Source organism: Staurois parvus, unplaced genomic scaffold (genome assembly GCF_062004578.1).
Source record: "Staurois parvus isolate SC_StPar_1 unplaced genomic scaffold, SC_StPar_1.0 ptg000218l, whole genome shotgun sequence".
Taxonomy (NCBI): domain Eukaryota; kingdom Metazoa; phylum Chordata; class Amphibia; order Anura; family Ranidae; genus Staurois; species Staurois parvus.
Genome location: NW_028318014.1, coordinates 333,948 through 360,128, shown reverse-complemented (window position 1 = coordinate 360,128; position 26,181 = coordinate 333,948). Strand labels below are relative to the sequence as shown.

Below are 26,181 nucleotides of genomic sequence, written 5' to 3'. Positions count from 1 at the left end.
ACACTCTGCCATGTGCCACTTTCAGGTCTCCTCACACTGCTGGTGTGTAGAATTTTTTGACATAGGGTGCTGGCAGATTACGGGCCTCCCATTGCTGCTGCCAGGCCCCTAATCTGCCATGGGCCCCTATACCGCCTCCTCATGCTGCTGCCAAGTCCAGAGTGTGTCATGGGTCCCTGTACGGCCTCCCATTGCTGCTGTCTCCATAGCCACACTCTGCCATGTGCCACTTTCAGGTCTCCTCACACTGCTGGTGTGTTGAATTTTTTGACATAGGGTGCTGGCAGATTACGGGCCTCCCATTGCTGCTGCCAGGCACGTAATCTGCCATGGGCCCCCGTACCGACTCCTCATGCTGTGACGTTGCAACAAGGTGGAATTCAACCCTACATATGTTAGACCGCCTTTACGAACAGCGAAAGGCCATCACCGATTTCCTGATGTTAAAAGCGGATAAAGGTACTCCCTGTGTAACTTAGATGTCAGCCATTGGCAGCTCATGCGTGACACCTGCGCTTGCTCAGGCCCTTTGAGGAGGCCACGCTATTCGTGAGTCGCCAGGACTATGGGATGAACGACGTCATTCCTCTGTTGCACGTCCTGGAACAAATGCTGTTAACAATGGCTGGTCAGGGTGCGGTAGACGTGGCGCACAGATCTCAACGCCACATGACCCCTGTGGGGGCAGGACAGGAAGAAGAGGAGGAGGTAGAGGAGGACATTGGTGCTCAGGAATTATTGAGTGAAATGGGTGGTTTTTCCACTCAGCGGACAGGAGTGGAGGAGCAGGAGCATCTGGTAGAGGAGGAGGAGGAGGAGGAGACAGAGGACCCAGACGCACCGTGGCAGTATGCTGTGGAGATGGAGGCAGGGAGTCCCTCGCATTCCTTGGCACAAATGGCCCATAGCATGCTCGGTTGCTTGCGTAGCGACAGCCGAATAATAACCATCAGACAGAGGGATGACTTTTGGCTGTCCACCTTGTTGGACCCTCGCTACCGTTCAAAAATGGTGGCCTTTTTCACACCTGCTGAGAGGGAGGCCAAAATAACGTACTATAAAAACCACCTATGTAGTCAGCTGGTCTCTGCCTGTCTGCGCCAACGTCCATCCTCAGACACTGTGGGCCCTGTGCGCTCGCGTTCCGCTGCCATGGCAGCAGGGGAGGGGTGGGGTGGTAGGAGCAGTGGCAGCTCCACCAGCAGCGGCTGCCTCAGTCTGCAGTCGATGATGAGTAGCTTTCTTCACCAGCGCAGTGAGGAAACTACTAACCAGCCGCAGCAGCAGCAGCAGCAGCAGCATCAGGTGGACCTGGAGCAGGACCTCAAACAACAGGCTTGGGCCTACTTGGACAGCACCCTGCCAACCGAGGTAGACAATCCCCTTGACTACTGGGCAACGAAACTTGACCTTTGGCCCCAACTAGCTGAATTTGCCCTTGAAAGGCTGTCATGCCCGGCCAGTAGCGTGGCATCGGAGCGCGTGTTTAGTGCGGCAGAAGGTATTGCAACTCCGCGGAGGACACGACTGTCCACCCAAAGTGTGGAGAGACTGACGTTTGTGAAAATGAATCAGGCGTGGATTAGTCTGGATTTCAAACCACCAGTTCCTGACACAACTGACTAAATCCGCCATGAATCATGCCCCAAACATGTGCCACTTTCAGGTCTCCTCACACTGCTGGTGTGTTCCATTTTTTGTCATAGGGTGCTGGCAGATTACGGGCCTCCCATAGCTGCTGCCAGGCCCCTAATCTGCCATGGGCCCCTATACCGCCTCCTCATGCTGCTGCCAAGTCCAGAGTCTCTCATGGGTCCCTGTACGGCCTCCCATTGCTGCTGTCTCCATCGCCACACTCTGCCATGTGCCACTTTCAGGTCTCCTCACACTGCTGGTGTATTCCATTTTTTGTCATAGGGTGCTGGCAGATTACGGGCCTCCCATAGCTGCTGCCAGGCCCCTAATCTGCCATGGGCCCCTATACCGCCTCCTCATGCTGCTGCCAGGTCCAGAGTCTGTCATGGGTCCCTGTACGGCCTCCCATTGCTGCTGTCTCCATCGCCACACTCTGCCATGTGCCACTTTCAGGTCTCCTCACACTGCTGGTGGGTTCCATTTTTTGTCATAGGGTGCTGGCAGATTACGGGCCTCCCATAGCTGCTGCCAGGCCCCTAATCTGCCATGGGCCCCCGTACTGACTCCTCATGCTGCTGCCAGGCCCGTAATCTGTCATGGGCCCCTGTTGTCGCTTGTTGGCATATTCCGCTCGTTCAGATGCTCCTTCTCCTGCTACTCCTCTTCACGGATTCCATCAGCAGTCTTTCTTGGAATCCGTTTCCAAGAGACAACAGTTTGCGAGCACGCACCAGACGGTGCAGAAACTGAACGTCCTCCTGTCCAAGTTGCTGCTGCCAGGCTCGTAATCTGTCATGCGCCCCTGTACCGCCTCCTCATGCTGCTGCCAGGTCCAGAGTGTGTCATGGGCCCCCGTACCGACTCCAAATGCTGCTGCCAGGCCCGTAATCTGTCATGGGCCCCTGTACCGCCTCCCCATGCTGCTGCCAGGTCCAGATTGTGTCATGGGTCCCTGTACGGCCTCCCATTGCTGCTGCCAGGCCTGTAATCTGCCATGGGCCCCCGTACCGACTCCTCATGCTGCTGCCAGGCCCGTAATCTGCCATGGGCCCCTGTACCGCCTCCTCATGCTGCTGCCAGGTCCAGAGTGTGTCATGGGTCCCTGTACGGCCTCCCATTGCTGCTGTCTCTATCGCCACACTCTGCCATGTGCCAATTTCAGGTCTCCTCACACTGCTGGTGGTTTCCATTTTTGTCATAGGGTGCTGTATGGCCTCCCATTGCTGCTGCCTCCACCGCCACACTGTGGCTCCACACTCTGGTTTTGGCCCCGTGACTGGCCAAATGAGTGAAGTGTGTGGTAATTCTAAGATCGACGGCACTCATCTGCATGTCATACTGCCTGACAGTATTATTTCTCTTCCCCAGCAGACTCCAAGGGCATTTAAATTAAAGGTACAGTGTTCAGCACTAATATTAAGTCTCTCTGAAGCCTAGAAACACCCTTTTTTAAGTTAAATTCACAGCGAATATATTCGACTCGAATCAAAATTTTTCCACGAATTCGCCGAATCAGTCGAATCGAATTTTTGAATACTTCGCTCATCTCTAACAGTGACACTAATACAGTGATCAAAGCACTGACACTGTACTAATGACACTGGGCAGGAAGGGTTAACATCTGGGGCGATCAAAGTTACAGTGTGCTGTGTGTGTTTTACTTGGGAGACATGCTGCTTTGTATCTCTCTACTGTGCTTGTAACATCTCCAAGTATGGGGATAGTTTGTAGTCTCTCTGTAGTGACTGGTAAGTAGTTTCTAGGAGTTGGTTATTTATATTCCTGTTTTGTAGATGGTCCCATGACAGTGCCCTTATCTTTACTGCAAGTAGTAAAGAACATCTGTCCAGCTGAGCCCAGCAAACATAGTTGGAGGTGCTTTGATGGACTTGGAGGGGGTTGGGCTATAGTCCCATTTGGGTTTGTCCAGGAAGGTGACAGAGACCCATACTGCACTGCCATACAAAAGGCATGAGATGATGACATTGTCTAGCTTTTAAGCCAGGCCTTTGCTGATTGTGAGCGTGATACTGATTGAGGTAGTACAGCTGACTTTTGATGCCATAGAAGGCTCTTCATTCCCTGTCATGAAGGGCCTCTACTATGGCTGGTTGACAATTTCCTGATTGGTTCATTTCCAGGTCAAGCTACCTTCAGCTGTTAGATTTTCCAAAGTGTAGTTGTTTAATGTAAAGGGAAAATTTCTTTTTTTTTGCTTTATTTTCTTCCTTCAAAATACAGTGATTTTTGTTTTGTTTTGGTTGATGGGTAGTGCCTTTGTCACACTCCTTTTCTCCACCACTTCCAGGTTGTTTGTAGTCATCTTTTCATTGGTGACAATAATAGGAGATCATCAGCATACAACAAGAACATTATCTCTATATCATGTAAAACAAGTCCTGGTACTGAGGAGTCTGGAGCTTTAACCAGTTCATTAAAGGAGGTATGCCTATATGCATACCTCCGGCTTGAAGTGGTTAAATGTTAGGCTAATGGGGGTGTCTTGGACTCGGTCACTTACAGACCATTTACCGTGATCTACCAGTGAGCCAAATTAATATGAGAATACGTGCACGTGGAAGTAAGACACTGACACTTCGCAGTTTGCCAACTTCCTAAAATTCTGTTTTATTGAGGAACTAACAGTATCATTTATAGGGCTTATGATGCAGGCAAAGCATATACATTGATTGGGTGAAAAGTCCACTGGGTTTCTGCGTGTTCGTCCATCCGTGTTGATATCTTCCAATCATTATCCCCAAAGAGACTCATTCCCTTTTATGGGGGTTGTTTACATTAAAAGATACTTTTCTCCTAATGAGTCACCAAGGGTGAGACTCCGGATGAAGGCGCCATCTTAATTATCATCATTGTTCCGTCACCCTATATCTGATTGTTTACTTAAGAGAGTAAGGAATTTAAAGAGCAAGATACAGACAGTAGCAAGACTATAAAATTGTCATTTTACTGATCATCTAATAAAACGTGGACTGTCTATCACAATCCACTACAATCCCCCCTTAAAATGGCTATTTTATTCCTGACTGTCCCTATGTCTTCTGATGTCCTAACTGCCTGGTGGCCCTCCCTCTGGAACTCTTTTAAGACGCATATAGAGCCCCTGAGTGGCTAATCCATCCCTAGAGTCTCGATACGTCCTGAGAAGGCCACAGTCAGGCACTGTCTTTCCCTGTTTATAGTTGTCTGTTAGGGGGGGGAAATTTGTAGCATTCCCCTTTTTTTTTTTTTTATAAGTCTGAAATATGATGATCAGGGGCCATGGTCTGTAAGGGAGTATAGGATTCCTTTTCTTCACGGGGGAGTTCAACATTGTTATAGTTCAGGAATGTAGGGGTGATCTCGTTCACAGCTTTCCCTATTAGCCTCTTAATGCAAGGGATCACACAGCAGGCGACTATTGCCATTAGAATGATAATACCCAGGATAACCACCCCTGCGTGGGCGAGGGCTTTCTGCCAGCCACTCAGCCATCCAAACCACTGATCCCAGGGATGTGTAATACCTGAGTTTTCCTTAAGCTCATTTGACAGGTCCTCCAACCTCTTGATGGCCAGTGTCACCTTCCCATTTGGGCCTGTGTTATCTGGGATATACGTACAGCAGGTCATGGTCTTTGGTATCATTTTACAGACCCCCCCCTTTTTCAGCTAATAACATATCAAGTGTCATACGATTTTGAAAGACCATGTTAGAAGTAGCCTCCAACTGCTCTGCTATCCCCTTTAAGGCATCTCGTGTGTAGTTTACAAATCGTTGTTGATTATAGTAGATGTAGTTTATCCAATCTACATTCTTGTTCTCAGTGATGAAGAGGAATAGGGATTCAAATCCCGCGGCCACCTGGTCTCTGGCCTTGAATTCATCGGGTACCCCCATTGGGACTCCTATCGCATCTATATAGACATGGGGGTCAAAACTCCCTTGTGGGGCACTTCGTTTGTGCTTGGTTGCATGGAGGGGGTTAGGCGGCCCCTTAAGTAATGGATCTGAGAGGATGTGCAATGGCATTATGGCATTGGCAAGGGTACATTCCCCTCTGCATTTCCCCATCAGTCGGGTCCTAATCTTCTGATCACCACAGATCCAGAATATATCCCCCAATGACATGACCTGGTTCTGGGTGAGATCTGACCGGGCTGTACTATAAGCAGCACAGAATCCCTTTGTGAAGTTCCCAAGAAACCTTCCTCCTCCCTCATAGTTGGCATAGCAGGTATAATTACCGGGATATATGGTTAAACCATTTGGGGCCTTTTCGTCTCCTTGGATTAAGGGGTAACGCTTCTTCCAGTCCTCACATAAAGACTGGTTCGTAGAGATGTTAGTATACAGGCTTAAGACACACTCCTCTATGGAATCTGGTAGGGTTAGTGGCACCGTCCCCAGATGTGGTCTGGCATGCCCACACACATAGCAGTTGGACTTATTATGCGAGTTTGCATTGTATCTCATCCATTCTAACCACAGATTAGTGTCTGAGAGGCCGGTTTCTACTGCTATAGTATCTTCGTATGTAGGGTTTGCTATGGCCACCATCTCTGCCAACGTTTTGATCTTTGGCATAAGTGGGTTATAGGTGGGAGCAGTATCTCTGGAAGATTTCCATCGGTTTGATCTATACATATCCCTTATCCAGAATTGTCCCATCACTCCCCCATGTCCCCAGTATCCCAACCAGTAAAGCCCCTCATCTCCTGGGCTGGGGTTCTCTATGGTGAGGGTGAGTGGCATAGTTCTCCCTGTTGGGTTTTCATATGAACATGTGCCTTTTTTAAATATAGTCAATCTATCAATTAGGCTCTTCCCATTTTTATCTTTGCGGTTTAAGGCACTTAGCGGTTTATACCCCCAGTCAGGCCCCGTATTCCATCCTACTGAGCCCCAGTATCTGCATTTGTCTCCCCAATAGTCATCCGTCACACATATATATATACTACTGGAGTGATCCTGATACGTAGTACACTGCCAAGGTTGTTTCGGACAAGGCGCTATGAAGCAGAAGTCAAAGGCAAAAGTGGCCACACGGGTGTTGGAAGAATTGTACCAAAATGTTATCAGGCCACTCTGTTCGGGTGTCCCACCTTCCCTTGTGATTGCCACTCTTTGTCCCCTACCCATTCCCGAAAGCACATACAAAAGGATATATGTGTATAGTCTCATGTTCTAGTTGTCTTCTGGGGGTGCAACTTTCTTGCAGTGAGAGGCGTGGATCCAGGTACTCTTTCCTTCTAGCTGAGGTGGCCGTCACCAGAAGCACCTGGAAGGGACCGTCATATCTGGGTTCCAATGTATGTTTCCGCAGAAACTTCTTGACCAAGACCCAGTCTCCAGGTTGCAAAGTGTGCGTTCCAGTGTCCGCCTCAGGATCTGGAATGGAGGAGAAAACTTGCGCATGGATATTAGTCAACACACGTGCCAAAGATATCACATACTTTGTCAATGAGTCAGACTGCAACTGTAATTGTTGAGGATAGTAGGTACCCAGTCTAGGGGCGGACCCAAACAAAATCTCATAGGGAGACAACCCATGACTTCCCCTTGGTGTGTATCTAACGCTGAAAAGAGCAATAGGCAAGCTGTCCGGCCATCCCATGCCTACCTCTTGGGCCATTTTTAACATTCTTGACTTCAGGACCCCATTTAGGCGCTCTACCTTCCCACTACTCTGGGGATGATAGGGTGTGTGAAACGCAAGTGTGACCCCCAGAACCCCCCAGATCTCTTTCGTGACATTGGCAGTAAAAGCCGGTCCCTGATCGCTTTCAACCACCTCGGGCACTCCGTATCTGCAGACTATCTCCGTGAGCAGCTTCTTGGCAGTGGTTCTTGCCGTCTGGTTGGTTACTGCGAATGCCTCTGGCCATCCTGAGAACATATCCACCACCACTAGGGCATATTCAAATCGTCCACTTTTTGGCATCTGGATATGATCTATCTGGATCCTCTGAAATGGATATAGTGCCCTGGCCAGATGCTTGCTTGGAGGTTTCTCAGGTCTTCCAGGATTGCACTTGGCACATACAACACAAGACTTACAGAATCTGTCTGTGTAAGCCGTAATTCCGGGTGCCACATAGTATTTACTGATCAAAGAGTTCATTAGCATCTTGGACAGGTGTGACGCTCCATGTGCCCACTGCACTGTTGCCGGATATAAGGATCTGGGAAGTAAAACCTTCTTCCCCACCACCCACAATCCTTTGTCCTCAACTGCTCCTTTCTGCATCCATTCCTTCCTTTCTTCTTCTGAAGCATTATACTGGGCTTCCTGGAGTTGGTTGTCCTTGGGCTGATGAATTAGCACAGGCATCACCTCACTGCACATCTCTTCATCCTCTTCCTGCTCCCTGACCGCAGCTTGCTTAGCAGCCATGTCTGCCAGATGATTTCCTTTTGCTTCCATAGTGGTCAATTTACCGTGGGCCTTCACCTTCAGTATGGCCACTTGGGCTGGTAGTAAAAGTGCTTCCATAAGGTGGTTGATCGCCTTTCCATGCTTTACAGGAGTCCCAGCTGCCGTGAGAAAGCCCCTCATTTTCCAGATTAGGCCAAAATCAAGTGCAACCCCCAGTGCATATCTGGAGTCCGTGTAAATGTTAGCTGTCTTTCCTTTTGTTAATTCACAGGCTTTGGTGAGGGCCCTTAGTTCAGCCTCTTGTGCAGACATAAAAGGTGGAAGAGGTCTAGCTTGCAGTACCATTGTGTCGGTAGTCACAGCATATCCAGTGTGGTAGGTGCCAGCATTATCTGCAAAGCGGGATCCATCCACAAAAAGTATTAAGTCAGGATTTGATAGGGGCGTATCATGGACTGTTGGTAGGTGTGTAGTTTCTGCCTGCATAAGTTCCAAACAGTCATGTACCACATCCTCTGGTGCCACGTCTTTGGTGTCTTCTTCTGCTTCGTCTACCCCCCCCCCTGGAAGAGGGAGAAGAGTTGCAGGGTTTATCTGGGTGCATCTGACCAGGGTGACATGATCAGGTAAAAGAAGGGAGCCTTGCAGTCGCAGATGCCTGGCGGCAGATAGATGTTTTGGTTGGGTTTGGTTCAGTATTGCGGTAATGTCATGGGGGGCCAGAAGTGTGAGTGGATGTCCTAAGACCAAATCTGCCGTTTTATCCAGAAGAAGATGAGCAGCAAAAACAGCCCTCAGACAGGAGGGACCACCTCGTGCAACCGGGTCTAGCCTGCAGGAGTAAAAACCCAGAGGCCGGAGGCGACCCCCATGGCGTTGTGCCAGAACTCCTGTTGCATGACCCTGTCTCTCAGCCACAAAAAGCTTGAAGGGCTCATCATAATCTGGTAGACCTAATGCAGGTGCAGTGGAGATGGCTTTTTTCAGGCGATGGAAATCAAGTACAGCTTCTTCTGTCAGGGAAAAGGGTTCAGATTTCAGGGCATCATAAAGGGACTGCATCAAGACGGAAGCTTCTGGGATCCAGGAACGACAATAGGAAACCAACCCTAGAAAAGCATGCAGGGTTTTTGGTCCCTGAGGTATTGGGACATTCTGGATAGCCCGTACTCTATCCGGTGTGAGGTGACGAGTGGCTTGGGAAATGCAATGTCCCAAGAAAATGACAGAAGTTTGGCACCACTGTAACTTGTCCTTAGAAACCTTGCAGCCCTGTTCAGCCAAGTGGTGGAGGAGGCTCAGAGAGGCGATTTTTCCTTCAGAATGGTTGGTGGCACATAGGAGCAAGTCATCCACATATTGGAGCACTATGACTTCCGGGTGTGACTGTTGCCAGGTGCTGAGGATAGATGTCATGGCCTTTGTAAATTGGCTTGGCGAATTTTGGGCCCCTTGGGGCATAACTCTCCAGGTATACTGTCGGCCAGCATGGGTAAAGGCGAAGAGATACATGCAAGAGGGGTCCAGCGGAACACTGAAGAAGGCATTGGCCAAGTCAATAACTGTGAACACTTGGGCTGTGGGAGGTACCCCTGCAAGCAGGGTGTGGGGGTTTGGTACAATGGGGGTTTCCAAAATAGTTGCCTCATTGACTGCTCTCAGATCTTGAACCATGCGATATTTGGTGGGCTCACCTTTTGGAGTTTTTTTCTTCACTGGGAAAAGGGGTGTATTGCATGGGGACACACAGGGAATTAATGCCCCATTTTCCAGAAGTATATTGACTTGTTTGGAGATGGCGTCCATCTGGGCTTGCTTCAGAGGATATTGAGGCTTCCGTGGCAATGGTGCTCCAGGCTTAAGCTGGACTAACACTGGAGCAACTTTCAGATGGCCAATATCCTCAGGGCCGGTGGACCAAAGAGTGAGTGGCAGCTCCTGTAAGGCCTGTTCTACATGGTCTGGCAAGGGGTGGCCTGAAACTTCCTGTAGAGACATCATCAGTGGTAATGAACATAGAGCCGAGGTGTCTTCCTCTCCCAAGGGGGTGGAGAGCTGAATGGTGCCATCTGGTTGGTAGGATATAGTTGCTTGCAACCTGGACAAGACATCAGCTCCCAGCAGATTCAACGGGCAAGTATTTGACACCACAAAACGAGACAGAAGATTGGGTAAGGTGCCGATATGTAGAGGTTTTGTAAGCCAACTGCGTTGTGGGCAGCCGTCTACTCCAACGCAGGAAACATCAATGTTTGAGAGGTATGTTTCATTGGGTAAATCTTCTCTCCGCAAAACGCTTCTGGCTGCACCTGTGTCCACTAAGAATTGTGTAGGATGTCCCTCGATGGGGACAGTGACCTTTGCTAGGGGCCCACTAGCACAATATCCGTGAGAAGAAACTGTCATAAGGGGAGTGGACACAGGTTTGCCCCTGTCCTATTGGAGAAGGTTTAGATGTTCTTGGGTAGGACCTGTGCGTGGGGGTCCTGGAAGCGGTGGAGGTGGTGGCATTGCAGACTCTTCCCACCCTGAGTTGTAGTCATTGGGTCGTCGTGAACGTCTGGGAGCTCTGCATTCCCTTCTGAAATGTCCTGGTTTTCCACAGTTGAAGCAAATAAGTGGGTTTCTTCTGGAGACCTGCTCTCCAGCCGACAACATGAGTGGTGTCGGCTTCCGGGCCACCTGGGCGGTCTCTAGACCTTTTGCCACCAATAGCAGTATATCCAGGTGGAGGGTACGGTACTGTGGACGGGCAGTGATCAAACCCTTGCGAACAGACTCCTTTAGTCCTGATACAAATGCAGAGGCCAGCATTTGAGTATGTACCTTGTTATGGACACTGAATCCCAGGTCTGTAAACACCTGTGTTAGTCTGGTATGGAACTTTTCCACCAACTCAGTCTTGTCTTGGGTAATGTCCTGCAATGTGGTTGCCTGGTCCGCCAGTCTCTCTCTGGCCCACTGCTGCAACTGGTCACAGAAAGAAATTCCCGAGGCATAAGTGGTGTCCTCATTTGGCTTTACTCTGGTGAGATCCTTTTCCATTATAGGCCAATATGCATCCCCAGCCTTGATCTCACACAGACTGACCAAATCCCTCCAGGCTGTGGAATAGGTCTTGTGGATCTGGGCTATGCGCCGGTAAAAAGGCATCGGGTGTTTCTCCGGGTCCGGGAGAGTTGTGACTAGTGCGGAGGCTTGGGATGGAGTGAAGGCCACATACATGATAGGAGCATCAGGTAGGTTGGGCACCGGGCGGGGATGGTCTTCTTCAGATCCTTGGGGGCGATAGACAGGATTGTGGTAAGTGGAAGAAAAGGGATGAGGTGCTGAGTCTGCTCCCATTCCAGACTCATACATAGATAATTTTTGACGTTGGGGTTGTGTGGTTGGGGGAAGTTGAACGAGTGGTTTGCTTTCTGGACCATGGCCTTCTGAGAACGGATCATTCTGTTGGGAACGAATGGAAACAGCATCATCCTCTCGGGTACCCTGGCGGACTGCCGCAGCCACTGTCTTTTCTTGAGCCCATCCTCTTCTGTCTGGCAGAGAGGTAGGGGTTACCACATCTGTAAAATTCCAGCCCTGCCATTCTGTGGGTGTCTTCAGTTCAACTTGGTCTGAACCCTCTGTTTGTTTTGGTGGTGGTGCTACAGGCATCAGGGGTGTGTGGAGGGCCGAAGGTGGTTGGGAGCCAGAGACAGTAAGCACTGGGCACAAGGTGGTAGCTGGTATGAGGTGTGTATGGTGTATCGGTGTACTAAGCCCAGAGTCAACATGGCTTCCGGTGGCCTCACTGGGCGCCGCCATCTTTGAAGAGGGCGGAAGCGGAAGGGGCGGGGCCGGAGGCGGAAATGGAGGTGACTGAGTTGGAAGCATCGGATGTTGCATAGTCAGCGTCCGGTCACATCCCTTGCAAATCTCCTCCCACCCCGGATTCTTAACTGAACACCGCTTACATATCCGGAGGTTCTGACTACACGGTATGCAAAAATCTGGACTCTCGGGGTGGGGCCTTCCTTTATTTCCACATGCCTCGCACCTCCAGGACGGGCCATCATCATAGGGGGGCGGCGCCTTGCCGGGCGCATCTCCTTTCCTGATCTGATTCAGTTTTTGCTCCACCCACCCCTCCTGATGTAGGGCGCGGGCCACATTAAACCAAGTTTCTGCTGTCTTTAACATGTCATGCTTCATTAGAAGCCCTCTTTCTCTTCTCTTTACACAGCTTTCTCAACTTTTTTACATACTCTGGTCCCTCTCTCTCCTCCACCAGTTCACAAGCAAACGAACTGTTCTCTGGCTTTATAAGTTTCTGTCCCATTTTGTTTTACTTCCCTCCCGGGGACCCTAAGGTGGTCCCCAAAGCCGTCACTCTGTTCTGAAAGTGCTGTGCCTTGAGACAGTGTAAGCGAAACCCGCGCAGCACCTTGCCCCCTGCTTCTCCTCCAGTAACTTCCCTATTTGTCAGCTACACTGAGAATAATGTACATTAACCCTGTAAACCAATATATCAGGAGCTTTCACCAATCCCCACACTTTCGTGGTGTACACCAAACATTAATCCACATACACAGTGTGATCATGACATAGTATTTCAGACACGCCTGTCGGGAGTAAAATGTTTTTTTTTTTTTTTTAGTTTTCTTTTTCCCCCACAAGCCAATCCCTGGCTGTGGTTCTTTCCCCCGTGTCGCCATTACTGCGACTACGAGTTTCCCCTCGACAGTCACCATCACCACGACTGCGAGTGCCCGGCACCCTCTCTCAAATCAGAGTGTATCCTGTCCACTCCTGACGAGGAATATTTTGCCGTAATTCTCCCCTCCCTCACAGGCGCATCAACAACAACCCAACCAATCACACTGGTACACACAGACAACACAAAAGACAAGACATATCACACTGGTAGATGACGTTACACTGACAGGTGGGTTCAAAGGAGCCCCGGGCAAGTATACCTGTCACTTTGCTGATCAACGGACAGCCAGACGGGTGAGTAGTCCCGCTGAGCAATTCCAGACTACGCAGGTAAGGAATTATTAGACATAAAAATTCACTTACCGCTTTTGGAGGTGATCAGTCTCCGCGTCATCCCCTCATCCACTCTGGGTCGGGCTGAGCCGGTGTTCAGAACCCGGGCCCCACGCTGGGCGACAAATGTCTTGGACTCGGTCACTTACAGACCATTTACCGTGATCTACCAGTGAGCCAAATTAATATGAGAATACGTGCACGTGGAAGTAAGACACTGACACTTCGCAGTTTGCCAACTTCCTAAAATTCTGTTTTATTGAGGAACTAACAGTATCATTTATAGGGCTTATGATGCAGGCAAAGCATATACATTGATTGGGTGAAAAGTCCACTGGGTTTCTGCGTGTTCGTCCATCCGTGTTGATATCTTCCAATCATTATCCCCAAAGAGACTCATTCCCTTTTATGGGGGTTGTTTACATTAAAAGATACTTTTCTCCTAATGAGTCACCAAGGGTGAGACTCCGGATGAAGGCGCCATCTTAATTATCATCATTGTTCCGTCACCCTATATCTGATTGTTTACTTAAGAGAGTAAGGAATTTAAAGAGCAAGATACAGACAGTAGCAAGACTATAAAATTGTCATTTTACTGATCATCTAATAAAACGTGGACTGTCTATCACAATCCACTACAGGGGAAGCTCATGCATCATACATCATATCAGTTCTTTATACCTTTGTTATTGCACTGGATGGAACTCTAGCTGTTGGACTGGAAATGTTCTGCATACTGTTCAATAAATGTAAGGATACCCAATCCTTTTGTTCATCTAGAATGCTCTGGTATCGTGTAGGGTCACCTTTGGCACTGGCTCTATGCTCACCACTGTCAGTTTTCGTTTCCGTCTTCTGAAGGCTTCTGTGCTTACAAGTGACAGCACACTTCTCCTGGTGCTAAAACAGAACCCTCCCTGCCCTGATCATCCATATGACATCAGAGGAGGTGGTGGAGAATTTACACAGCTTTACCAGTCTCACAGGAGTGATTCCTCCTGCAGCCCTCTCCCTCGACTGAAATTCTCCACTCTCAGCTCCTAAAGTGAGTTCTAACTGCTCTTCCACAGAAGCCCCTCTCTCTGCCACTCTGTACGGGGAAGGAGTGTTTGGGGGGGGGGTAATTTTTGGTTGTATACTGGCCTGTGAGTTACCTACCTGAACCCTCTGCAATACACACTCCTGAGCCATGCTCCCTGTGATATATGTACTTCTTGTCCCTGCACCTTGCGCAATACAATGAAAATCAGACTCTAACATAATCCAGGTAAAAATCTTGAATAAAATGTCCACTTCCTGAAATACAACTGAAGTCCAAAGAAAATTCAAAACTACCATTGCAGTGGGATTACCTCCTCACTGTAAAGGTAAAATGCTTGTTTCTGTCTGTGGTACAATTTTAAAACAGTTTTACTTAACTTATTCTGCGCTCTTCCAGCAGACAGCTGGTCCTACATTTTATGTGGTGATGTCAGAGTCCCTGCAACCAATGGAGCAGAAGACCTGTCACATGAAAAGGAAGAAGCCTGTGGGAGTGAGAGATAGGGTAATTAAAGCTGATACTTATTGTTACCCATATGGAAGAAAAATATATTTGAAATATATTTAAAAAATATTCTTCCCAAATATATTGACATATATTTGAAAATTTGAAATGCTACAATTTTGGCTATATATATATATATATATATATATATATATATATATACTGCATGTTGAAATGTGTTTTTATTGCAAAATATATGAAAAATATTTTTAAAAATACATTTCAAATATACTGCATGTCTTTAAGAATACAAATCTACAGTTTTGGAATGCATTTACAAATATATGTAAACATATATATTATAATTACTTTTTTATGTGTTAAAAATAATCTGAAGTATATATTAGAAAAATATATAGATTAACATATATTTTACATATATTTGTAAATGCATTGCAAAAATGTAGATTTGTATACACGCAGTATATTTGAAATGTATTTTTATATATATTCATACTTCACAAACACTCAAGTTCCAAGACCCCTCCAAAAGTTTGTTCTAGATATTTACTAGTTTTCTGGTTCCAGCCAACTGTCTAAAAATATAATATAACACATGGAAACCCTAGAGCACAGCAACCTGGAAGTAAGAAGAAACAAAGCAAAAAAGTAAACAAAATAAAGCAAGTGAAACTAGTGAATTGTAGACACACACAAGCTAGCTGCTAACCTCAGTACGTGTAAATCTTGCACTATTTACAAAGGAATAACTCACAGGTACCAGTTTAGACAGTTTGGACTCTTTACTGCTCCATAATGTCTTTCCCCAGGAACAACACACAGGCAAATCTCCTATACACAGCTTCCGGCAATGCAAGATACTCCCAACTCCCCATGTGACAGTGCTAACACTGTAGGGCAATGTTATAAGTCAACTGACAGTTCCATAATCTATTCTGCACACTAAACTGGGGAGTGAAAGTCCTGCAAGCTGACTGATACTCTATCTTACATGGGAGTGTGGGCTCTGATACCACTATAAGGAATCCAATTGCACAAGATAATGTCAGTGGAACAATCCACAATCTTCATACTAAGCTGCTCTTGAAGGGGGGGTCCTCCAACTAGACTAAACACTGCAGCAGTTCTCGCTCTTCTGCCAACTGCACCATGCAGCCAGTCAAAATACACTCCCCGACCATTTTATTAGGTACACCTTGTTGGACCCCCTTTTGCCTTCAGAACTGCCTTAACCACTTCAATACTGGGCACTTTTACCCCCTTCCTGCCCAGGCCAATTTTCAGGTTTCAGCGCTTTCACACTTTGAACTGCGCGGTCATGCAACACTGTACCCAAACTAAAATTTTATAATTTTGTTCACACAACTAGAGCTGTCTTTTGGTGGTATTTAATCACCACTGGGGTTTTTATTTTTTGCTAAATTAACAAAAAAAAAGACAGAAATTTTTGAAAAAAAAAAACACGTTTCTTTTGTTTCTGTTATAAAAGTTTGCAAATAAATAATTGTTCTTCATAAATGTAAAGATGTATTCTGCTACATTTCTTTGGTGAAAATAACCCAAATCAGTATTTATTATTTAGTCTGTAGGAAAATTGTCAGAACAGTACAGATATCCCCCAAATTAGCCTTTTTTGCAAAGTAGACAGTCCGAAGTATTTCATAAGCGGTATGGCGAGTTTTTTGAAGTTGTAATTTTTTTGCCATATTTTTTCAGAAAATGAAGAAATTAAAAAAATTATTTTCACAATTTTTTTTCTTACATACTGGCACCAGTGCAGTACAGTGTCAGCATATAACTGGTGTGGTGGTGATCAGGGACACTGACTGGTGACAGTGAAAAAAAAAATTGATAATTATTTTTCAATTTTTATTTTTTTATTATTTTTTTTTCTCTTTTTTTAAGATTTGTTTTTTATATTACACTATGACCAAAGTAGTATAATGTTACCATAGTAACATTGTACTACTTTGGGGAAGTGATCAGTATTTTTTTTTTACACAATTTGATTGCTCATAGCAAAAAATTTCTTTGCAATAAGCAAGCATTTAACTGAATGATATTGATTTATTCAGGTTTTTTTGTTGTGATTGGCCATGACTAAGCACATAACACAGATGGGCTGTGATTGGTCACAGCAGGTCACATGGTACTGGCAACGGGGCCAGTACACAGATCTGTCATCAGCCATGTCTGAGGTACATGGTCGGTGGCAGTTCTCGCCACAGCGTGGCCCCACGGGCACGCGCAAAGTGCGATCCGGGAAGGACGTCATATGACGCCCTCCCAGAGGGACGAGATGTTCGCCCGGCCATCATTTGACCATAGGCCAGGAGACAAGTGCTTAATTCTTCATGGCATAGATTCAACAAGGTGTTCAAAACATTCCACAGAGATTTTGGGCCATATTGACATGAGTTACTGTTGCCTTTCTATCGTCACAAACCAGTCTGCCCATTCTCCTCTGACCTCTGACATCAACAAGGTATTTTCTTCTACACAACTGCTGCTCACTGCACATTTTCTCTTTTTTTTCTGGGCATTCTCTGTAAACCCTAGAGATGGTTGTATGTGAAAATTCCAGTAGATTACTGTATCAATTTTTGAAATAGTCAGACCAGTCCATTTGGCACCAACAATCATACCATGTTCAAAGTCACTTAAATCCCCTTTCTTCCCCATTCTGCTGCTTAGTTTGAACTTCAGCAAGTAGTCTTCACCACGTGTAGCGGTCTAAATGCCTTGAGTTGCTGCCATGTGATTGGCTGATTACCAATTTTTGTTTACAAGCAATTGAACAGGTGTACCTACTAAAGTGGCCAGTGCATGTAGGTTCTATTGTCTGCATGGTGCCCACTTTGGAACATCTGCTGCTCTTGGGTAACCCTTCTCTTGTCTCACTCACCTCAAAAAGGAATTGCAATCCACCTCTTTAAAAATTCTGCATTCAGATTCATTTTTAAATCAGATGCACATTTGTATTGGTATTGCCCTAATGTTCAATTAAAGCTGTCTATTGCTTAGAAAGATGTTAGTAGCCAGTTATCTACATGAAAACATGTTTTCACATATATGTCTTACTCTGATATTGCATTGCCAATTAAAGCAGCAAATGACTGAAATCAAGAAATATAATAAGAATATTTTGGAAGCAATGATGTCTGCTGTCATGAACATTGATCTCCGCTGCAACACAACCTTTAGACTCTGATTTCCTTCGAACGTCATTCATTGTACTGTACTTCTCGCCCACACAGCATTGTTGTTTGCATTGGGGGAGAGCAGGAAGACCAGGTGGTGAAGTACATGAGAGAGTGACAGACACAATGTAAGGAAAATAAGCAATAGCTTTCAACTCGCAAGGATCTGTCATACCAGAGGAATCATGGAACAATAAACATATCTGAAAATAACACACTTTACAGTTTTCATGTCTCCAAATTAGAGCATGGCTATAGTAGTCACCATATGGCAGGATACATTTAAAGAGGAACTTCATGCCAAAAAAGTAATTTTACAATAGCAACTGAGTAAACATAGGGCAGCTAGAGAGACACTGACCATACTGTTTTGTATCATCAAAAATTCTACAGGCACCAACAGAAACAAATACTGCATGTTCAGAAAGGAAAAGCAATAAAGATGGTCAGCACGCCTACAGCCACATTTTGTGAGATTTTCTGTCGGATTGGGACAATTTGCCTTTGTTAGGACCATCTGATGGTATTTTTCTAAGTTTATGATAATCATTTTGATTTAATATGTGTTTCAAAGGCTGTATTTTATTTGTGCAACATTACATGTTATGTTTTTCTAAGCAGTCATACCCAACTGCACCCCATGAACCCCTGAGTAAGCAAAAGTGCAAAACACGTCAGGATTTGGTGTACCCCCTCCTTGACATATATTGATTTTGTTGATGTATTCATGTATGGTTTAATAACAAAGGTTTAAGGAGGGGAGGTGAGTCTCTGGGGGGCTGATTAGGAAACATGGTGTATTACATACTCTTACCCTAATGTTTTAGGGGATTTTGCATACCTTAAATGTTTTTAAATGCAATTTTGTAATACAATTCTGATTATTTTATTCTAATGAGGTTGTCCAATTTGTTCTGAGAGAAGGTATCAGCACCAAATAAAATCCCATTTTTCTTTTTTGGTTTGTTTTTCGTATACTTGTAGGGATGTGGTGGCTGAACTATTCAACTGAACCTATTACTTTTGAGGTTCTAGTTGACCTTTTCTCAAAACTATTTTTACATTTTGTCTCTGATTTATTTTGCCTAAATATGGCTACAGGTGATACCTATCAGGATTTGGACATTTTCTCTCAAAGAATTAAGCTATTAAACTATTAATTAAGAAACCATCATTGCAATAGCACAAAAATATGTTGATCTATATATTGAACATAAGTGCATACCTTTTGGTTTGCGCACACAAATTTTTCCCAATGGTCCTACTGTTAGTACAGAAATGAAGGACATCTAGGAGGATAATATTCACAATTGCTCCATACATATGATGGAAATCTTAAGGGATCACTATGATAAAGAGATTGTCCTCAACAGATTCATCCTCTCAGCACGCAAAATGAGGAGCTCACATCTTGCCCCCTTTATGAAGAAAAACAAAAGGGGATGAATGAATTCATGGAACAATTTAATAAAAAGATAATCCTAAATACACTAAGAACAAAAAATTAATGAGGGATTTACTGGCCTGTGATAAAAATAGGACCTATAAATGGCAATAAGTACCCAGGAGGAGGCCTCCCCATCCTCCCCCCTCTCAACACACTACTTCACATAATCTACCTTTTGACTTCTAACACTGACTATTATACTGACGTAACTTCTTCAATGTCTTCTCTATCATCACAGCAGCCTGAATTAGCCACTCTAATAGTCTAATAGCAGTTTTCTAATTCTACCAATACACCTATAGGTTTTCCCACTCTGGATCGTTCCCTTTAGGTGAGGCCAGGAGGACAGGGAACCTGGATCCCTATCTGGAGAAGGATGCCTCATAAATGATGATGTGCGAGTTGTGAACCTGTCTTCCTATAAGCTAACTAATGATGAGGAACTGATTCTTGGTTTGGGGTTGAGTTTTTGCCTCACTCAAGCAGCTGACCATTTTAATATGGATATGGTGAAAGACATCATACTTTTTGCTAGGAAACTTGCACTACACGATTCACAATGAATCTGTAAAACAACAGGTAGTCATGGAAAGGGAGGAGGAATTCTTGAAAGATTTCTCAGTAAATAATTTTCAGGCCCTTAGGGACCTCCTGCTTCTCTGGGAGGAGGGGAACCCATGTCCATTGAGGCCAATGCCTCAATTGGCAGTTGAACAATGAGATTACAACATAGAAATCTCAATCTTTTCCTCCTCTTCAACAAAATAGGCACATTTGGGACTTCGTTCAAAAGGTCTTTTCTGATGTTAAACATCTTCCTGATGAATCACTAGGGACAATTATTCTTACCCCAAGTCAACAGCAAGCCATAATGACCTTAAAGATAAGTTCACCTTATGGACAAAAATAATAAATGCACATTTTTTTGCAGGTAAAAAAATGTGCATTTATTATATTTGTCTAAAGGAGCCTGGAAAGCAGAGCCTGGAAAGCAGAGCCTGGACAGCATTGCACCAGGGGTCAGTAGATCACTGATGTCATGTAGGTCTCCTGCAGACCTGTCAGAATATCTGCTTACCATACAGGATGTACGAGCAAGCAGATATTCTAACAGGAAGCTTCAATGAACTACCACGGCGCTCCACAGTGCCTGGTAGTTTATTTAAACTACAAGCCCACAGCCGCTGAGGGTGTAGGAACTTGCTGTTCATGCATTCACAGAAGTCCATGAATGAATGGTGTGGCCATGTGGTTGCAGCCCCGTACGGCCATGTTGTTTTCAAATTTGACAGGAGAAGTTTCCCTGTACTATCTGCCACAGGGAGGGGGGGGGGCGGTGGGCGCAGTTGCAGCTATGGGAACATGCTACATGTTCCACCCTAAAAATGGGTGGAACATTTAACATGTTCCAAAAGTGAACTTATCCTTTAAAAAACAATTCCAACATAGTGATCAAACCCTCAGATAAAGGAGGGATTGTGGTAGCAATGGATAGATCTAAATATACTGAAATGTGCATGAACATATTAAAGAACCCAGCATGGTATAAAGAGATCTCTGAAAATAGATTGAAAGATTTTCAGGAGGAATTCAGAAGTATTCTAGGTAGAGCATTCAATAATGGGATCATTGATACATTTCTTCTTCAACATCCTATTACACCGAAGTTCTATTTGTTACATAAAACACACAAAGATTTGGTGAACCCCCCAGGACAACCTGTAGTTTCTGGAATAGGATGTGTTTCAGAAAACGTGAGCTGCATAGTAGATGATTATCTCAGGCCTTTTGTAGTTTCACTGCCCTCATATGTACAAGACACAAGTGATCTTTTAAGGATTATGGAAGACATGATAGTTCCTGCCGGAATAGATGTAATAGATGTAGAGGCCTTGTATTGTTCAATCCCACACTTCATAGGAGTTTCAATGGTTGGGGAATTTGTTTAGTGTGGTGGATCAGTCGGCCTGGCACTATAATATGTTTGTACTGGAATTGTTACAATATATCTTGTCAAGAAATGTGTTTGCGTTCAATGGCACCCATTACCTCCAGTGAATATATATATTGAGGAGATGGGGAAGAGAAATGCCCCATCGTATGCCAACCTGTACCTGGGAGGAGGTGGGAGCATTTTTTTTTTTTGGACAGGATTTGTCGATGTACCTGTGCCATGTGTCAGGGCTCCCGGGTGTGACCAGAGGTGTGTGACTGATGCAGGGAAATGCAGACTTCAGATATGTTATAAACAATGTAATTTATTAACACTAACAATACAAACATAAACGCAGTGCAATACTAAAACATAACACAGTGCAAACAAACCAAACCAACCACCCACAGATAACAGTACATACAATGCAAGCGTCGTCAGGCAGGCCGGGTCAATATCAATCGGGCAGGTAGGTACAGAAGGAGCAAGCGGAGAATGGTCGGGGTCACAGGCCAGGTTCAGCAGGTAGCGGGCAGCGTGGTACAGAGGGTCAGGCAGAGGGATGGTCAGGGTCACAAGCTAGGGATCAGAACAGGAGAAGTAAGCAGAGGTCAGAATCAAGCAGGGTCAGCAACAAGACAGGAACAGGAACAGGAAACAGGGCCCAGGAGAAACACAACACCAAGGCAGAGTCTGCAGGTCTGAATGTCCCTTAAATACACCAGTATAATTAGTTCCAGGTGTTTGACTGGCTGCAAGGTTGAGTCTCTGATTGCTGGGAGCACCCGCTGGCCAGCCCTGGTACTGCAGCTCATAAGGCAGGTGAGTCCCACTATTGCTGGCCAGTCCATTCCTGACACCATGTGTTGTCCTGGCATAGGTACATCGATTATATATTTTTGATTTGGACTGGGTCACATCAGGACCTGGATGGATCCAGATCTCGATCAGTCCTGATTTCCATTTGGTATCTTATTTATACCAAAAATCATCCGCTGCAAACCCTATACTACATGCTATGAGCGCCCACCCTAAATTATTGAAAGAAAGTATACCCTATGGCCAATACCTTAGGCTCAAACGTAGTTGTAGAAGGGGGAAGGACTTTATAGTCCAGGCCAGACAATTACAATATCACCTTTTGCAGAGGGGTTATAGTATAAAAAGCTTGAAAAGGGCATTTAATAAGACTAAACTTAGATCTTGGGATTCCCTTATCTATACACAAAAACAACCTACTCTACTGATCACCTGATTCTCCCCAAATCATGTACAACTTACAAAGGTATTGCAACAACACTGGCATTTATTGAGAGATGACCCAGTGGATCCCTGTTGAAAAAGTCTGGATGTGACGAAACGCGTCCGGGGCACGTGACGTTGTGACGTACTGACGTTTTTCCGGAAGTGCCGGGGCGGCCATTTTGGATTCGGGAACATGCGGTGGTTCCAACCCTGGAGACTCCCATGGTTGCCTGGCTCTCTCTGTTTTATGAATAAGGGGCTGTAAAGCAGTCACCGCTAAGGAGTGGGCTTTTTTTTGGGACATTCCCAGTGCATGGAAGCTGTGCTCATCTAACTTGAATGTAAGTTGCTACAATAAAATTGTTGAAATTTTTAATACATATACTGATCCCTGGTCTGTTTATGAGGTCTGTGGGCAAAGGCAGGAGAAGATAATAGATCCATGTGTGGAGACACTTTCATCTATAGTATGGATTCTATGCTGATTTTATCTTTGATGGGGGTAATTATGCACTTCTTTTATTGTGTGCAGTGAAGTTATTAACTCAATTTATACCCTTGAGATCTCACGATTGCTGTGACACTTTTAGTTTTGTATTTTGCATGTTACACGTGTGGCACAAAATATATATATTTTTTAGGGTAATACACTATGTTGAGTTTTTTTCTTTTGAGGCACTTGAAGATTTTCTGGAGTATATCACCAATCTGATCCGGGGATAAAGACAAATTGAGAGATCACTTGTAAAGATTTTGGATACGTGAACTTTACTTTGGACTTTAGGTGTATGGGACTTTATATATATTTTTTTGGATATATTTTTTTGGATATATTCTTTTGGATATTTTTTTGGGTATTCACTTATTATAAGTTTGCTTATTATTATTACTATGTTTGTACTTCAGGGGAAGGAATGCTAAGCAATCTATTGGGATTTTGATAGAGGAAGTAAGTGCTATTTATTTTGTACTGACCCAGTGGTTGCTAAATATGTGGGTGACCTCAACTCACTTACCGTCAGGCTAAGTCATTGCAGGACTATCTGCACAAAGTCATTTATAAAACAATCCCTCTATAACCCCTCGGTTTGTCAACAAAGAGGTACATTTACATGTGGGAGATGCAGTTTTTGCAATTAGGTATTTACGAGGAGAAGCATCTCCTTACCTAATGGAGGGCTCTTGGACCCCACAATATGCCATCAATTATCAGACTGTCCCATTACTTTTGGTCCCTTAACAAGTGGGAGGCACATAAGCAAACTGTTGTAATTCCTACACCGTTCACCTGATTTGGATGTAAATACCCTCAAATTAAAGCTGACAGTGCAGTTAAAGCACATCTTGTTTGTTTTATTTCAAATCCATTGTGGTGGTGTATAGAGCCAAAAATGTTAGAATTGTGTCGATGTCCCAATATTTATGGACCTGACTGTATGTGTAGTGATGTCCAGAATCTATTCTTTGCAGGCCTGAGGATATATGTGCAGTTCAATGTTAGAATCAACCTCATTATATTTAATTTTGGCAACAGTTACTTTTTATATGCAGTATGCTATGGTCCTTATGGATTTATTGTGGTATAATATAAGAATGTTGTTGACACTTGCCATTGAAATAGCTTCTATATGTTTAGTGGGTTTTGTTCCTTTTGGTTCCTTGTGATACAATGTAGGAATGGTGTTGATATTTGCTATTGGTATTTCTTTTATACAGATGGGCTAATGAACCTGGCTTATTATGTGGTCAGTTTGTGTTCCACTAGAGCAGTGGTTCTCAACCTGTGGGTCGTGACCCCTTTGGGGGTCAAACGACCCTTTCACAGGGGTCCCCTAAGACCATCAGAAAACACATATTTCCGATGTGTAAAGAGCAGCTACTGTGTAGAAAGCAGCTGCTGTGTTGAAAGCAGCTACTCTGTTAAAAGCAGCTACTGTGTTGAAAGCAGCAGTATTGGAGGTAAAACGATACTCATGAATTATAATTACTGGGTAAATAATTTTATGGTTGGGGGTCACCACAACATGAGGAACTGTATTAAGGGTCACGGCATTAGGAAGGTTGAGAACCACTGCACTAGAGGTATCTGATTTTTAAGGTTGCATGCAATATTGCTTTATCACCATAAGATGGCGTAGCATGCCCCTATAGGGTATTTATTGGTCTAGTGCAGCCTTTCTCAACCTTTTCAATGCAGAGTAACCCTTCACATAACTTTCTGGTCTCAGGGAACCCCTGGTAAAAATGACTATATCTACAATTCATGGTACATTGGTGTGATAGTCAGAGGTAAGAATGCTCCCTACACTTGTGGTCATTGGAAAGAATTACCACCTTACAGATTGCTAAAAAGATCATTGGTGTCAGTGGGAACTTACCTGAGAGGCAAAAATTGCTGATTGCTCAAGGAACCCCTAGCAACCTCTGAAGGAACGCTAAGGTTCAAAGGAACCCTGGTCTAGTGTAATATACTTTCTCTAACACACTGCTGTTTGGGTGATTCATGGCAGGGTGGTGTTTTGACCGTTTCCCTGTGTGTGGTTGATCGTTGGGTGGGTTGGGTCCCACTGAGGTTTGCATGACGGTGGCCTTGCTTGCCCATTATGGGCCTGGATGGTGGGACAGACACACCGCTGAAGTCCCTGCCATCACTGCACATGTGCAATTGCTGGCAGCGCATGTGCGATTGACGCATCCATCCAAGCCACCGGTTTCTGGCATTCTGATGTCATGAATGGCTCGGCTTAGGGGAGGGGATGTGTTATTTAAACACCAACAGGTGCACACAGGGGATGGGATCTCATTACTGGCGTCAGTAATGGTGTGACTATCAGAACAACAGATTTAGTTATGTTTTTCAATGGATGATATATTTTGGGAACTTTTTTTTAGATTATATGCTATTGTGTTGGCTGTACTTCTCAATGGGGTATGCACATCAGATTACAATGCAGGATGGTGAAGTCTCCACAGGCAATCAATGGCATTTCAGATGTTTACTGGGTGCTTAAATTGATGTATAGTTTCACTATATATTGTATAGCTTTGTTGGGCTTATTTGCAGCATATATAGTGCTTTGTCAGGTCCCTACAGAGTTTTATCTATCTTTTTCATTATCCTAGGATTTGTGTAATTTTTTAATCATCTATGTGAGGGACACTACCTCTTCTTCCCCTACACTGCCCTTTGGACCTGTGGATTGGATTGTCTGAATATTACCTACACATTAATTCCATCAACTGACCTCAGCATACCTACATCCACATTTTGTGAAATCTTCTATCGGATTGGGTCAGTTTTCCTTTTTTAGGACCATTTGATGGTATTTTTGTACGTTTATGATCATCATTTTGATTTATTATGTGTTTCAAAGGCTGTATTTTATATGTGCAACATTACATTATATTTTTCTTAGCAGCCATACCCAACTGCACCCCATGAACCCCTAAGGAAGCAAAAGTGCAAAATATATTAGGATTTGGTGCACCACCTCCCTGGCATATATTGATTATGTTGATGTATTCATGCATGGTTCAATAACAAAGGTTTGAGGAGAGGAGGTGCCTCCATGGAGGGCTGATTAGGAAACATGGCTCATTACAAACTCTTACCCTAATGTTTTAGGGGATTTTACATACCTTTTTAAATGTTTATAAATACAATTTTGTAATAACATTCTGATGATTTTATTCTAATGAGGTTATCCAATTTATTCTGAGAGAAGGTATTAGAACCGTATAAAATCCCATTTTTCTTTTGTGGTTTGTTTTTTATATACTTGTAGGCAGGGCCGGATCTAGCCT

General features: G+C 44.7%; 1 protein-coding gene and 1 long non-coding RNA gene across 2 annotated transcripts; one reads left to right on the top strand and one right to left on the bottom strand.

Moving 5' to 3' along the window:
• Positions 1-4,235: 4,235 nt before the first annotated feature.
• On the bottom strand, positions 4,236-6,763 carry LOC149460858 (uncharacterized). The gene has a single exon (XM_089679113.1). It carries the CDS (start codon positions 6,385-6,387, stop codon positions 5,281-5,283), a length of 1,107 nt encoding a protein of 368 aa, XP_089535239.1. The 5' UTR covers positions 6,388-6,763; the 3' UTR covers positions 4,236-5,280.
• A 7,719-nt stretch (positions 6,764-14,482) lies between these two features.
• LOC149460857 (uncharacterized) lies at positions 14,483-17,965 on the top strand. Its single transcript, XR_016313017.1, has 2 exons — positions 14,483-14,591; positions 17,810-17,965. It is a non-coding gene; the product is annotated as an uncharacterized LOC149460857 (long non-coding RNA).
• Positions 17,966-26,181: the final 8,216 nt, after the last annotated feature.